The sequence below is a fragment of the Chiroxiphia lanceolata genome, chromosome W (assembly GCF_009829145.1).
Source record: "Chiroxiphia lanceolata isolate bChiLan1 chromosome W, bChiLan1.pri, whole genome shotgun sequence".
Classification (NCBI taxonomy): Eukaryota; Metazoa; Chordata; class Aves; order Passeriformes; family Pipridae; genus Chiroxiphia; species Chiroxiphia lanceolata.
In genome coordinates, this window is record NC_045670.1 from 1,616,982 (window position 1) to 1,633,631 (window position 16,650).

At 44.3% G+C, this 16,650-nt stretch overlaps 1 protein-coding gene across 1 annotated transcript in view; it reads left to right on the plus strand.

Annotated features, from left to right (window-relative positions):
* LOC116780087 (transcription factor RFX3-like) overlaps positions 1-16,650 on the plus strand; it is a 102,122-nt gene that overhangs the window by 22,981 nt on the left and 62,491 nt on the right. Inside the window, exon 3 of the mRNA XM_032674569.1 lies at positions 11,981-12,236. Within this exon, the coding sequence (XP_032530460.1) occupies positions 11,981-12,236 (256 nt within the window). The remainder of the gene's footprint in view (positions 1-11,980; positions 12,237-16,650) is intronic.

Consider the following 16,650-nt stretch of genomic DNA (forward strand, 5'->3'; position numbering starts at 1 on the left):
GTGGAATAATGTTTTTGTTATTGGACCTTCAAAGAAAGTTAGACTCGAATTGCAGCCAGGATGAAAAATTACTATCAATGGATTACTATGAATGAATTACTACTCTGAAGCCCACTCTCTTGTGACCCTATAAACAGTGGTCCAAAGTGAGACCCTTTGAGCTCTAGATTCCCAGAAGATAAGGACCTAATGTGTATGTCTCAAACACTGATAACCAGATGGCTATGGAGCCAACCAAGGACTGTTTGTATTAACGCCATGAGAAAGAACAAGATTTGACTGGAGAAGGGGGGCCATGCAGAGATAGGGCAGCATTTTCCTGGGACAAACATCCCTGTTGTAGTTCCTGGACATAAGCACAACACAGTGCAGCACAAGCACAGGAATGAGGCCAAGAAGTGGGCATGGACTGTACGGGGAGATCAAGACCACCAAAGACCCCCAAAGCCCTCCAATCCATTTCCAAAAAGGACTGAAAGAACGGATTGCACATGACAATTTGCATGGAAAGTGAGAAACCTGTCTTCAGGGTGGAGAAACCTGTCCATTAAAAGTTACCCCCACCCAAGCCTGGGCAGTGCCCCCAGGACCCTGGACATCTCATTGGCCAGACCAACACAGCTAGATCGAGACTGAAACTAGGACTGACATTCCCTCAGCTGGATTGATGCTGGAACCAGGACTGGTGATTCTTTCTCTTTCTTTCTTTCTTTTTCTTTCTTTCTTTCTTTCTTTCTTTCTTCCTTCCTTCCGTCCTTCCTTCCTTCCTTCCTTCCTCTCTCTCCCCCTCTTTAATTAATCTCTTTCTTGCTCTCTTCCCTTTCACCCTACCCCTTTATCCAAAACCCACTGCCATGTGCTTATATAGTAGGTCAGGGATTAACATACCAATTTCCATGCTAAATGTGTAATTTACTAATAAAACTTTGATTGTTTGCAGACCCTCTGACTTTTGTCATTCCTTTTGACCATGAACATTTACAAATCTTAGGTGCTTCCTTCTCCTTAAGGGTGGGTCTTCACACCCCTCCCTAATACAGCATAACCTAGTGACTTCCTCCTGCATCTCCTCCTGACTGAAGTGACTGCACCAGAGTGCACCTTGAACAGTAGAGCATCCATCCTCCTCCACCCAGGAGTGCAAGATGCAGTCTTTGCAACTCTCCACCTGTACAGCAGCTTCCCTGATAGGAAGCTCTGTCTGGGTGGCTGCCTCCACTCATCCCAGGAGAGCCTGACTAGACAGCCAATTCCTGTCTGCTGCAGAGTGCAGCCCTCATCGAGTCTCTATCACCATGCTTTCAACAACCTCAAAGCACTACCTAATATGCCCTTCTAATTCCCTGGAGACCTTAAGCTGCTGGATAGGCTTGCACAGCCAACAGCTAGCTGGGGTGATCATTGAGGCTGCAGCATAAGACTATGTGAGCAGAGCAGGTAGCAGCCCAACAACTAGTAGGATGTGCCGCCCTTCTCATGCACCCTTCTGCTCGAATTGGCGAACAATCTGCTGCACCATTCCTCTCGGACACCATTCCCTACAGCACCACACCCTGGTCACCGGCACTTCCTATGGACCAGTTACATGTGGATTCCTGTGGTTTGAACTGGCTGCAACGACAGTGGGAACCACCCAACTCTCTCCCATCCCTCTTACGAGACCTGTCGCCTACTGACCAGTCCCTACACACACACAGCCCAAGGATGTTGGGGGCCCAGAAAGCTCCTCAGACACCTTCCAGGACCTCACAAGCCTCACGCTCTTCTCAGAACACAGCAAATACTGCTGCTGCTGCTACTGCCATGGCTGCTACTGGCATTGGCTTCCCCTGGTTTGAACTGGCTGGGGAACAGCCAGCACCACCCAAGCAAATGGAGCTCCAAACTGAAATCAAACACAAGAAGGAAGTACACAGAAGGTGGAAGCAGAGACAGACTACTTGTGGCAAACACAAACATATTGCCCATACACATATTGCCCATACACATAGCAAGAAAACTCTACAGATTGTCTAGTGCACCCCCTCCCCCACTCCCCCTGCCCAGCTCAAAGTGGAATTCTCAAAGAAGAATATCTGCATTGGTTTTATACTTTTTGGGGCAAGAGTGGATGTTCTGTGAATCTTAAAGATTCCTCACTGAGAGGCACTGAAGGATCCATTTGCCATCTGGACAAAAGAACCAGAGACCACTGATGTGTTAGAAACCAACAGGGACACACCTGTGAAATGCCACAAAGGAAATGGGTTGTGTTCCTCTAAAAAGTTAACAAGGTTGATAGACCCACTGAAGTGCCTCTATAAGCAATGCATGCAACATGGGTAACAAACAGGAAAAGATGGAAGCCACTGTGCACCCAGAAAGCTATGATTTCATCGCTATCACTGAGACTTGGTGGGATGAATCATATGACTGGAGCACTGCAGTCGATGGCTATTAGCTGTTCAGAAAGCACAGGCAAGGAAGAAGGCATGGAAGGGTTGCCCTCTATGTAAAAAAATGGATTGACTGGAGAGAGTTGTCTTTGAGAACCAGTGCTGAATGGGTTGAGAGCTTATGGGAAAAAATAAGGGAAAAGCCAACAAAAGAAACCTTGTAGTTGGTGTTTACTAAAGGCTGCCAGATCAAAGTGAGGATGTCAATTAAGCATTTTTACTTCAACTGCAGGAAGCATCACACTTACAGGCTCTGATCCTCTTGGGGGACTTCAACAACCGTGACACCAGCAATCTTTCTTCCCACAGCCTGAATATCAAGGTCTGTATCCAAGTTAGGGGGAACGCAGTCCCTCCCATCATAGGAGAAGATCGGGTTTGTGACCACCTAAGGAACCTGAGCATACATAAATAAGTCCATGGGACCACACAAGATGCATGCCAGGGTTCTGAGGGAATTTGCTGATGTGGTTGCTAAGCCATTCTCCATTACATTTGAGAAGTCATGGCAGTCAGACCACATCCCTGATGACTGGTAAAAGGGAAACATTGCACCCATAAAAAGGAGGACCCTGGGAACTACGAACCAGTTGACCTCACCTCCGTACCCAGTAAGATAATGGGACAGATCCTCCTGGAACATATATTGAGACATATGGATGACAGGGAGGAGATTAACACAGCCAACATGGCGTCACTAAAGGCAAATTGTGCCTGACTAATTTAGTGGTCTTCTACAATGGAGTAACTGCATCAGTGGACAAAGGGAGTGCTACGGATGTCATCTACCTGGACTACTGTAAGGCCTTTGATATGGTCCACCAAAACATTCTGGCCACTAAATTGGAGAGATGCGGGTTTGATGGATGGACAGTTAGATGGATAAGGACTTGGCTGCATGGTCATGTCCAAAGACTTACAGTCAATGGTTCAATGTCCAAGCGGAAACCAGTGATGAATGGGCACCATATTGGGACCAGTACCATTTAATATCTTCATCAATGACATAGACATTGTTTAAGTACACCCTCAACAAGTTTCCAGATGATACCAAGCTGAGGGATGCAGTTGATTTGCTAAAGGGATGGCATCCAGAGGGATTTTGACAGGCTAGAGAGGAGTGGATCCATGCAAACCTCATGATGTTCAACTAAGTGAAGTGCAGGGTCCTACACCTGGGTCAGAGTAATCCCCAGTATCAATACAGACTGGATCAAGAGCAGCCCTGAGGAGGACTTGGGGATATACTGATGGATGAAAAATTGTCTATGAGCTGGCAATGTGTGCTTGCAGCCCAGAAAATCAATCGCATTCTGGGCTGCATAAAAGGAAGTATGGCTAGCAGGATGAGGGAGGTGAATTCACTCTCATGAGACTCCACCTGGAGTACAACATCCAATTCTGTTAGAGAAAGTCCAGAGGAGTGCCATGAAGATTACCAGAGGACTGGAACACCTCTCGTAAGAGTGTCTCAGTTTGATGAGACTGGAATGTTTGCTAAAGAGGATGAGTTATGAGACAGACCAAACTCCTCTCTCTCAGCAATTGTAAATCCAAAATTAAGGGGCTCTAATCGAGGAAGTGTGGGGAAAAAAAGAAGAAATAACAACCCTTTATTAAAAGATATATGTATGTTGGCAAGAACAGTAACAGAACACAAAAAAAAAACTAGACAGTAGTCCTGTACCCAAAAATCCCCTTCAAACAAAAGAAAGTCTGAATACTTCTCTGTCCTTTAGCACAGTTCTAATCAGGGTTGGCAGGGGGCGCTGTTGGATCATTGGAGGTGCAGAGCCTGCAGTTCTCTGTGTTGGCCTGCAGGGGGTACTGTTGGATCGCTGGAGGTGCAGAGCCTGCAGTACTCTGTCATGACCTGCAGGGGGCACTGTTGGGCTCTGGTGGTCACCGCACGGGGAGGGAGTCTGGGGGGGGTGTCTCGAATCACGTGAGAAGCTGAAAAAAATGGGGACCCTTACTCCAATGGAAGAAGAGGAAAAGAAAAGTATCCACCCCCACGGAACTCACTGTTGTTCTCAGATGACGGTGTTTCAAGGCTCCTCTATTTCTCCCTGTGAGCACAAAACTCTCCAATGAAAACACAGCAGGTTCAGGCTGGAGGCAAAGGCAGCTTGCAAGCAAGCCGCGGCCAGTGATCAGGACTGACCAGGTCGGGAGCCAGAAAAACCGGCCTCAAGGCTTTTTCTCCAAAATGACCGCACACAGACCGTGTCTTTGTTCCAGAGAGAGACCCAAAAAACTCTTTTCTCCTTTTTGAGGAGGACCATCTACCGAATCAAAACTCCTTCCCCCTCACTCCAGTCTTCGATGGGCCATTAGCTAGGAATGTGGTTCTGCTGGCTAGTCCTTTTGTAAAGCTAATCGCCCCCCTTTCCATTCAAACTCTGTCTTTCCTACAGTGGGGGCAGGGGGAAGAAAAAATTCCCCCCCTTGGATTTCTAACTTATAACAAAGAGGAAAGGCTATGAGAGTTGGTGTTGTTCAGCCAGGAGAAGAGAAGGCTCTGGGGAGACCTTATCGCAGCCTTTCAATATATAAAGGGGGCAGAGAGGGACTTTTTACCAGAGCCTGTACTGACAGGACAAGGGGCAATGGTTTTAAACTGAAAGAGGGAATATTTAGATTTAGGGATCAGGAGCATAGTTGAAATGCTTGTACATGAATGCACTCAGTATGAGAAGCAAACAGGATGAACACGTTTGACCACACTTAGATTAAAAAAGATTTTTCTTTCTTAGAAGCTCTGCTAAGGCACATGAAGGACAGGGAAGTGATTTGAGACAGCCAACATGGGTTCATCAAGGGCATAGTCCTGCCTGACCAACCTAGTGACCTTCTATGATGGAGTGACTACATCAGTGGACAAGGGAAGGGCTACAGATGTCATTTATCTGGACTTCTGTAAAGCCTTTGACACAGTCCCCCATAACATCCTTCTCTCTAAACTGGAGAGAGATTCAATGGGTGGACTGTTGTGTGGATAAGGAATTAGTTGAATGGTCACATCCAGAGGGTAGTGGTCAATAGCTCAGAGTCCTGATGGACACCAGTGACAAGTGGTGTCCCTCAGGAGTCTGTATTGGGACCAGTGTTATTTAATATCTTCACTAATGATGTAGATGAAGGTATAGAGTGTACCCTCAGCAAGTTTGCAGATGACACTGAGCTGAGTGGTGCAGTTGACACACCTGAAGGATGGGGTACCATCCAGAGGGACCTGGACAAGCTTGAGAAGTGGGCCCATGAGAATCTCAAGGCCGAGTGCGAGGTGCTGCAACTGAGTTGGGGCAACCCCTGGTATCAATACAGGCTGGGGGATGAACAGACTGACAGAAGCCCTGCAGAGAAGGACTTGGGGGTGCTGGTGGATGAGAAGCTTGACATGAGCCGGCAGTGTATACTTGTAGCCCTGAAAGACAACTGTGTCCTGGGCTACATCAAAAGAAGCGTGGCTAGCAGGTTGAGGGAGGGGATTCTGCCCCTCTGCTCTGGTGAGACCCCACCTGGAGTCCTGCATCCAGTCCTGAGGCCCCCAGCACAGGAAGGACATGGACCTGTTGGAGCAAGTCCAAAGGAGGACCACCAAGATGATTAGAGAGATGGAACACCTCTCCTATGATGAAAGACTGAGAGAATTGGAGTTGTTCAGCCTGGAGAAGGTTTTGGGGTGACCTAATTGTGGCCTTTCAGTACCTGAAGGGAACCTACAAGAAAGATGGACTTTTTACAAGGGTATGTAGTGATAGGACAAGGAGGAATGGTTTTAAACTGAAAAAGAGTAGATTTAGATTAGATGTTAGGAAGAAATTCTTTACTGTGAGCGTGGCGAGGCACTGGAACAGGTTGCCCAGAGAAGTTGAGGATACCCCATCCTTGGAAGTGTTCAAGGTCAGGTTGGATGGGGCTTTTAGCAGCCTGGTCTAGTGGAAGGTATCCCTGCCCATGGCAGGGGTGTTGTTACTAGATGATCTTTAAGGTCCCTTGCAATGCAAGCCATTCTATGCTTCTGTCATTCTCTTTCAGTGGGAGGGACTTTGCTCCTCCAGTCCTTGCCTTGAGGTCTATCCACTCAAGTGGTATGGGAAGAGAGATTGCCAGTTTAAAATTTAAAAGATGTGCAAATTCCTGTACCTGTGATGACGTGACGAAAGACCCCAGTATAGACTAGGATCTGTGTGGCTGGGTAGCAAACAACATTGCTGAAAAAGACCTGGGGGTGCTGGCAGACAACAATCTGAACATGAGTCAGTAATGTACCACTACAGCAACAAAGGCAAATCAGATCCTGTGCTGCATCCACAGGAGCATTACTACCACACACAGAGAGATGATCATCCCACTCTACTCAGCCCTTCTCAGGTTGCACCTGCAGTACTGTGTCCAGTTTTGGTCTCCACAATTCAAGAAAGACACACACAGACTAGAGAGTGTCTTAAGGAGGACCACAAAGATGATCAAAGGGCTGGAGAACCTGCCCTATGAGAAAAGATTGAAGTAGCTAGATCTTTTATCCCTGGAGAAAGGAAGTCTCAGGGGAAATCTCATCATAGTATTCTAGTACTTGAAGGGCAACTACAAAGAGGACTAAAAGTTTCTCTTTTCAAGGAACCATATGGAAAAGACAAAGTGTAATGGGTAAAAGTGGCACTGGGAGAAACTGTATCTCAACATAAGAAAGAAATTTTGTATAGTGAGAACAATCAATCACTCTAGCAACCTCCCCAGGAACATGGGTAGAATCCCCATCATTGGAGGTTTTCAAGATGCGGTTGGACAGGGTGCTAGATAATCTCATCTAGACTCCCTTTCCCACAAAAGGTTGGACCAGATGATCTTTTGAGGTCTCTTCCAACCTGGGCTGTTCTACGATTCTATAATTGTAGGCTTATCTTTCTACTCATTCTATGCTTGCCTTTCTACTGATTGGATTGGAATATTCTTGTTTTCTGAGGAGGCTGTCCTCCAAGATCAACTAGCTCTCCTGGACCCCTTTTATTTCCAGGGCAGTTTCCCATGGGATCCTGTCAAGCAGAGCCCTGAACAGACCAGAATCTGCTCTTCTCAAGCTCAGGGTTGTAATTTTACTGTTTTAATTTTCAAAAGTTATACCATTTCAGTTTTTCATTAAACGAATTATCAGTTTTGGTTAGTTAAGATTTTATGTGGAGAAAATTTTTTCAGAAGAGTTATTAAGTTCTTAGATTTCATCTTTTTTGCATATCATCATCAGACAAAAAATAATTTGGCATCTAATCTATTTTATGAAATGCAAATGTCTTTGGAATAATAAATCATGAGATCTGGAAATAGGAATAAAATTTAAAACTATTTTTGAAGAGTGTTATAGTTCTATACCATTTTTGCTTTTTCCTAGTGAATTTTTTCCATACCAAAAGCTTCTTGCTAGCTAAGACGCTATTGTTATGCGAGGCCAGGGCTTAACGACTGCTTCATTGAAATGCTAAATAACCTCAGCACACCGGCTTAACTGGTAAGGGAGAAACCCTTACGGCTCTCTCGGGGAGCGGTGTGGGGAAGGGTTCGGAGCTCATCTTCTCCGACGAGTGGCTGGTTTTCTTCTGTCCTCCAGGGAGATCCCGTTTCGCATCTGAGTCCCCGCACTCTGCTCTGCTCTACTGCCTGGATTTGCCTCGAATTCATTGAAAAGCCAGTGTGGGGTAGCCTTTGGGGGGAAGGGCTGCCCTTCCCCTCCTCTTTTTTTTCCCCGTGACGGCAGCAGCCGGCACTCTTTGACGAGGAAGGGAATTCACAGCCGGAGCCAGCCTTTGCCAGTGTGAGTCCACGGGGGGAAGCCGCCCCCTCCCTTCTCTCTCTTCCCGTGCCTTGGACCCACTTGGCTGCCTCCCGTGCATTGGACCCCGCGGCCGTGGCGGCTGCCAGGCCCAACAGCGCCACCTCCCGACCAACGGAGAGCAACTGCAGCCTCCACTCCTCTGGAGGCCCAACAACGCCCCCTGGTGACCATCGGAGAGCAACTGCAACCTCCACTCCTCTGGAGGCCCAACAACGCCCCCTGGTGACCATCGGAGAGCAACTGCAACCCCTGCTGGCTGTGGTTATAACTGCGCCAAAAGTCAAAGAAGTACTTGTTTTCGGTGAAAGTTGGGTTACGGGATTGTTGCTTGTTTGTTTGTTGTGTTACCTATATATATATATTCTTTAGTAAAGATCTGTTATTTTTCTTTTCCACACCTTTTGACTGGACCCTCTTAATTTCAAAGTTGTAATTACTGGGAGGGAGGAACTTGGTTGTTTTTCCCATATCCCGCCCTCCTAACAGAACATTTCTATCTCGGTAAACTGTAACAAAGAGTTAGGAATCTAATTATTCACTCCCTGTCAGTTGGACAGATCAATCTTTCCAGTATTATTAATTGTAGCCTACAGGAGAGAGGGAGAAATGAACTGAATAAATGAGGGCATTCTCTAGGAATTGCATCAATCTTTGTTTTTTCTTTCCCTTTTTTGGGGAAATTCCAGTGTTCCACCCCCCGGAAGACACTTGTTGAACTGTTTCCCCTAATCATGTTCTCCTTAAGTACTCTCTATTAAATAGAGCTGTTTATTACATTGTCTGGTTCTAAGAAATATATAGCATATATAGCATCTGCTCTGGTTAACAGATGACTTACCATCCATTGGAGGCATTCAGTGATGCCCCAGTTTAATAAAATCAATCAGGTACACCCAAGAAGATTTTTCCAAACCATCTTGCCTGCATACATGTTATTGCAATGTAAAATATGGCTTGATTCTAGCTCTTAAAAGAACATACTACTAGATGACTATACAGGTTCTAGAGCCTTTCACCTCTCCTTCTCCCCTTTTTTTAAATTTTTTTCATTAGATTGCACTGTAGTCCCTCAAGATTAACTGTGCCTTTCATCTGCTTTTAAAGTTTTTGAAATACCTAGAATAAACCAAAAGATTTTAAATTATCTAAAGTAACTGAAAACAAGTAACATAGTACATAACTTGAAAAGTTTTTGGGATATTAAAATTAAGTTTTAGAGATTTTTGTTGTCTCTGAAGAACAAGGGAGAATTCGTGATGGTCATTGTTAATACCACAGAAGTTCTGACTTGTTTGTTGTTATGGATTCAAAATGTTAGTGCCAGTTGATTTTAAGAAGAATTATAGGATTTTATGATTAAATGTCAAAATTATCATCTGGGTAAATAAACTAATTTTTGTCATTTACTTATTTTATTGTAATACAAGCCATGGTATAAAGCTTGTTGATGTTGAAAAGTTGGTTACAATTTTTAACTACTTCAAAATCCAGATTCTTCATTTTAGAAAAACTAATGAGTATTATTTATTTGTGTATTTTGAGCTACATCAATTTGAAACACCAAGTTAGTACATAGGACCAAATATCCACTATGTTCAATAGCTAATAATAGATTATAACTCATTAAAGGGTAGTGATTCAAGTCATTATGAACATGAAGTAAAGAATGACATAAAGTTCACGAGTTAAGTGAAAAGTTTAAGATTAACTGGTTAATTAGGCTAAAATGTTTAATAGTTGGAAAGAATTCTATTAAATTACTGATGTTCCTCTGAATTTTTTACTCCCTTCACAAATCCCTTCACGAATTGTAACTCTATTTTAGTTTTTTGTCTTTTTCATCATCATCATGGCTAGGTTTCATGAACGAAGATTTGGGAAGGGCTCTACATAACACTGTACATATTGCTGTCCAATTTAAAATTTCACTCTACTGAACTAACTGAATGTCTTAAAATACAAATGTGCTTATAATTTCAAACTTCGGCCAGAGAGTTTCAGTGAATTTAAAATCAATGCAAAACATTTATAGGACTCTCGTATATAGGACCATCTTGGCTGATATTTTTTTGTCACGTTTACAGTTTTGCAATGTACACAGTTGTCGTGGTTTAACCTCAGCCAGCAACTAAGCACCACACAGATGTTCGCTTGCTCCTCCCTCCCTGCAGTGGGATGGGGAAGAGAACTGGGAAAAAAAGGTTTGACAGTTGGACTTGACAATTGTTGAGGTTGACGGCTGGACTTGATCTTAAAGGTCTTTTCCAACCTTGATGATTCTATGATTCTATGAAAAGTAAACCTCATGGGTTGAGATAAAGAAAGTTTACTAGGACAACAAAGGAAGATAAAAAAAATAGAATATACAAAACAAGTGATGCACAATGCAATGGCTGTTTGCCCATCCCATCCCTGAGCTGTGATTCCAGTCCCCTGGCGAGCTCCCCCCAGTTTATATACTGAGCATGACATCACAGAATGTTAAGGGTTGGAAGGGACCTTAAAGCTCATCTAGTCCCAACCTCACCTGCCATGGGCATGGACACCTCCCACTAGAACAGGTTGCTCAAGGCTTTATCCAACCTGACCTTGAACACTGCCAGGGTTGGGGCATCCACAACCTCCCTGGGCAACCTGTTCCAGTATCTCACCACCCTCACAGTGAAAAAATTTCTTCCTAATATCTAATCTAAATTTCCCCTTTTTCAATTTGTACCCATTACTCCTTGTCCTATCACTACAGTTCCTGATGAGGATTCCCTCTCTGGCTTCCCTATAGGTCCCCTTCAGATACTGGAAGGTTGCTATGAGGTGTTCATGCAACCTTCTCTTCTCCAGGCTGAACAGCCCCAACTTTCTCAGCCTGTCTTCATAGGAGAGGTGCTCCAGTCCTCTTATCAATTTGTGGCCCTCCTCTGGACTTTCTCCAACAGTTTCATGTCCCTCTTATATTGGGGACATCAGAACCGTACATAGTACTCCAGGTGGGGGGGTCTCATAAGAGCAGAATAGAGGGGGAGAATCACATCCCTCGACCTGCTGGCCATGCTCCTTTGGATGCAGACCAGGATTCAGTTGGCATCCTGGGCTGCGAGCAGACACATGGAATATCCTTTTGGTCAGTTGGGGTCAGCTGTCCTGGGTGTGCTTCTTGCTGGCAGGGCATGAGAAGCTGAAAAGTCCTTGACTTAGTATAAGCACTACTTAACAACTAAAACATCAGTGTATTATCAACATTATTCTCATCCTAAATCCAAAACACAGCACTGCACCAGCTGCTAGGAACAAAATTATCTATATTCCAACTGAAACCAGGAGAACAGTACACAAAATAAACGGAATATAAATAAAAATCCAGTTTTGACAGTAGGATTTTAAAAGTTACAACAATTTGATAAATTACTATATATTAATACTTGAATGAGATCTCCCTCTCAACATCTTCAATTTTTGTCATACTTTTTTCCACTCTTCAGATGGGACTAAAACCATTTTCTATTAAGTTTAATGAATACTTATTTTAACAGTGAGTCCAAGTTAATTACTCAGTACTTTGACATATGAAATGCTATTTTGTGTACATGCAGGGGTTCTTTGCCAATCTTATTAAATTTGGTTATAGCAACTGTACACTCTTTTCTATAATTATGTTTCCCTCACTTAAACAATCAAAATAAATAACCATTACTTCTTTTATTTTCTTTTCCTGAAGTCGAACAACTTATCCTTACACGGAAACCCAGATGTATAGCCAAAACACTGGGGGAAATTACTTCGATACTCAAGGAAGTTCTGCACAGGCAACTACAGTGGTCTCCTCTCATAGTATGGTGGGCACCGGAGGGATTCAGATGGGTGTTGCAGGAGGACAGCTCATTAGCAGCTCAGGAGGGACCTATCTGATTGGCAATTCAATGGAAAATTCTGGTCATTCAGTGACTCATACAACACGATCCTCCCCAGCTACAGTAAGTACTTCAGAACTACGTTAAATCTTTGGGGATATTTCTTAATCACTATGATGTTCCTGCATGCTGACATGTTTCCATAGCAAAAAGCATGTTGGCAGAATCAGTTATACATGGCTTTGTCTTGAAAATATTTACATTTAGTTTAAATTTGTACATGTGAATAGTATTGAGTGCTGTCATGGTTTAACCCCAGCTGGCAACTAAGCACCACAGAGACACAAACTCACTCTCACCCAGTGGGATGGAGGAGAGAATCAGAAGAGTAAAAGTGAGAAAACTTGTGGGTTGACATAAAAACAGTTTATTAATTTTAAAATAGAAATAATAGTGATAATACTGATAGGAATAAAAAAATAAAAGGAAAATAAAAAAATAACAAAGAGAGTGCAAATAAAATCCAAGAAAGACAAGTGATGGAAATGTAAGCAATTGCTCACCACCAATTGACTGAGCCAGTCCAGTTGCTGTTGCCTAAAAACCAGAGAAAAGGACTGACCAGACAATATTAGTATAGATAAGATAGAGAGCAGGTCTTTACTGAAGGCCTTCTGGTGCAAGGAGTACAAAGGCGCACACCTGTGTCCAGGGGTTCCACAATTTATGGTCTGATATGAGAACTATCCACCCCCAGATCCTCCCCAAATCCGCCCCCCAGCACGCCTCCCCGGAAATTGAGTTGGAGGTCCTAAGACCCCTTTCTTCCTCCTCTTCTTCTTCAGGGCATGTACTGTCTCTGGAGCTTCTCCAGGGTTCTGGGCTTGAAGGTTACTTTGACTGTGATGGTATCTTATTGTTCCAGCCTGGGACTATTTACTATAGTCCTGCCTTGAAAGGAGCCTAAACAAACCTAAAGAATTTAAAAAATTCGACATGAAGTGGGGAATAGGGTTTGATAAGTGTTAACGACTATTCTAAAGTGTGAGAGACTATACAACAATATTAAAAATCTATATTTACTACACGGTTACTTTAAAATCTACAAAAAGCTAAAAATCCAAAGGCATCACTGCCCAGCCAGTCCCTGAGCAATAGCCCCCCTGCCAATTTCCCCCCTAGTTTTATTGCTGAGCATGAGATCATATGGTATGGAATATACCTTTGGTCAGTTGGGGTCAGTTGTCCCAGCTGTGTCCCCTCCCAACTTCTTGTGCACCCTCAGCCTATTTGCTGGCAGGGCAGTGTGAGAAGCAGAAAAGGCCTTGATAAGCCCTGTTCAGCAATAACCAAAACATCCCTGTGTTATCAACACTGTTTTCAGCACAAATCCAAAACACAGCCACATACCAGCCACTGTGAAGAAAATTAACTCTATCCTGGTGTCTCTGGGACATTTTGGAGGGGCAGAGACCTCAGATGGAAGCCTCCTTCCTCCAGTTCAGTACCCCTGGTTCTCTCCAATACAGAGAGAGAGAGAGAGACCAAATATGCCTAGATGTAAGTGAAAAAATAACTCTTTATCAAGAAGAATGATAAACAATACTGAGAAAACTGGGTTAAGCTAACCAGAAAAATTCCCAAGGTCCCCCACCGGACCAAAATGAGATGGTGGTTGGCCTCCCCCCACCCATTGAAATCTGTCAGGAATGGTTTGGAGGGTCAGTGCTCTAGTGAGGCTGTGTTGCACTCTGGATTAAGCTATAAACTGCCCAGAGTGGTTACATTTTTATTTAAGACTTTTTTAAAAGCCTTTTGGTTCATTATAACCTCTAATTAGCATCCAGAGAAAGAGTCACACACTGTTCTCTAAGAGAAATTCTTTTTAATTATGTGAGAAAAATAAGATATTTTGGCAAAAGGTTTTTACAGGGATAAAATACAACCAAGAAAAAAAGCATTTCACTAAAACATTCAGCACAAAGATCCATTCCACAGGAAACACCCACTAAAAACAATCCATATACCAGCTTTAGTAAAACACAGTTCATTGGTTTTAAGTTGCCCACAAGAGAAGGAAAAGAGTAACAGAAGAAAACAGATTAAAAGGGGTAAAGAAAGAGAGAAGGAGAGAAAGGAGAGGAGAATAGTTACCGACAAGATTCGATGATTCACATGGTGCCAGCTGGAGAGGGAGAAGAGAGACCACATGGAGTCTTGTGCATTTACAGAGTTCCATTTTCCCTCCCAGGCAGGATATCCAGTCAGTGCCTTCCAGGCCAGAGTGAGTTCTGCTGTAGCCAGTCACAGGCTGCAGGGGCATGGTGTGGGCGGGCTTACTAGGCAGGTCTGCCTTGACCGATAGTCTAGCTGCAGGGCCTTCAGCTCTGCCATGTGCTCTGCGTGGTCAGCAGGCCTTGCCTTCTGGCTCTGCCATGTGCCCTCAGCACAGGCCTTATGTGCAGGCCTTACCATGTACCTGCAGGTCTAGGTCCAGCCCTTCCCCACATGTACATGCTCACACACAGTGAGTTGGTTCTGACCCATATCAATAATTCAGTGAGATTCGGATCCAGGATCTCACAGGCTGCAGTGCTGGCACAGGCCATTGGAGCAGGGGTGTTACTGGAAGGACCCACGAGATGTCCGCTGGATCCAACAATGAGACCTAGTTGCTGCAATTCATATGGTGGTTGTAGTCCTGATCGCCCGAGGTGGTGGTAAAAGCCCCGGGTGGTAGAAGTCCCCTGGAGTGAGGGAAAGAGACCTTTGATCTGCTGAGTGTGGTCTTTTATTGGGCTCAGGGTAAGTGGGAATGCCTCTGGTACCTCCCCTGGGGCAGGGAGTTCTTCACTGGATGATTAATACTGAATCACAGGACATTTAAAGAGTCTTTGACACCTAAGCACAGGTGGATCCATTATGGCCATCAGCAGAGATGAATACCTTCAGACCATGTGTATGAATTGTCCTGATGTCTCCCCAAGGGGAGTTATCACAGATGAGTCATTTGTGTAAGGACAAAGAAACAATATCCAGTTTGTAGCCTGAGGTGGTAGGTGTGCATGCCCTCTGAGCCATCAGCCTTCCAGTCTTTTCACACTGGTGGATACATTCTTCTCCTAGGATAATAGAGTACCACCCTTATCTTAAGTCACTCCCCACAGTCTAAATTAAAAGGCATATTTGGAGAAAAGAAAAAAGAAAAGGTAGATACCAGAGTCTTTGTGTAACCCGGGATACCCAGCCAAAACCAGTGCAGTTCACTGGGGATGCTTGTATGCATAAGAATGTGGATGAGACTGAAAATCTTGCCACAACCTCCTTTCCAGTAGTTGTAGAGAGGGATAAGGTCTCCCCTGAGTCTCCTCCAGGCTAAACAACCCCAGCTCCCTTAGCTACTCCTCATATGACTTACTCTCTAGAACTGTCACCAGCTTCCTTGCCCTTCTCTGGACACGCTCCAGCACCTCAATGTCTTTCTTGAAGTGAGGGGCCCAAAACCAAAAACAGTATGGACAGGGACATCAAGTGGCTCAAAGATCTGACCAACGTGACCTTGAAAACTTCCAGGGATGGGACATCCACAACTTTTCTGTGCAACCTGTTCCAGTGTCTCACCACCCTCATTGTAAACAGTTTCTTCCTTATGTCTAATCTAAACCCACCCTCTTTCAGTGTTCAATCATTGCCCCTTGTCCTACCGCTACAGGCTCTACTAGAAAGTCTATCCCTGTCTTTCTTATAAGTCTTTCTTGTGCCGGGGACCTCAGTGCTAGATGCGGTACTCTAGGTGGGGTCTCACAAGAGTGGAGTAGAGGAGAATCACCTCAACTGACCTGCTGACCACACTTCTTTTGATGAAGCCCAGGATGCAATTGGCTTTCTAGACTGTAAGTGCATTTTGCTGGCTCATGGTCAGTTTTTCATCTACCAGTATATCACCTAGTCCTTCTCTGCAGAGCTGCTCTCAATCCCTTCATCCCCCAGTCTGTATTGATATCAAACCCATATCTCTCCAATTTAGTGACCAGAATGTTGTGGGGGACCATATCAAAGGCCTTACAGTAGTCCAGGTAGATGACATCCATAGTTCTGCCCTTTTCTACTGATTCAGTCACTCCATTGTAGAAGACCACTAGATTAGTCAGGCGTGATTTGCCTTTGGTGGTCATATTGTCTGTGTTTCTAATCACCTCCTTGTTTTCCATGTTTTGACATACACAGTCACAGAAACAAAGAATCACAGAATCGCAGAATGGGTAAGGTTGGAAGGGACCCCTGGAAGTTGACTAGTCCAACCTCCCTGCTCAAGCGAGGGCCCTAGAATACGTTACTCAGGATTGCATCCAGATGGTTCTTAAATATCACCAGGGAAGGAGACTCCATAGTCTCTCTGGGCAACCTGTTCCAGCGTTCATCCAAGTAATTGATGAATAAGTTAAATAATACTGGACTCAATACTTTCCAGGACAATCTGTTCCATGGTCTTCCCAGGCACAGAGCTGAGGCTGACTGGTCGATTGTTCCCAGGGTC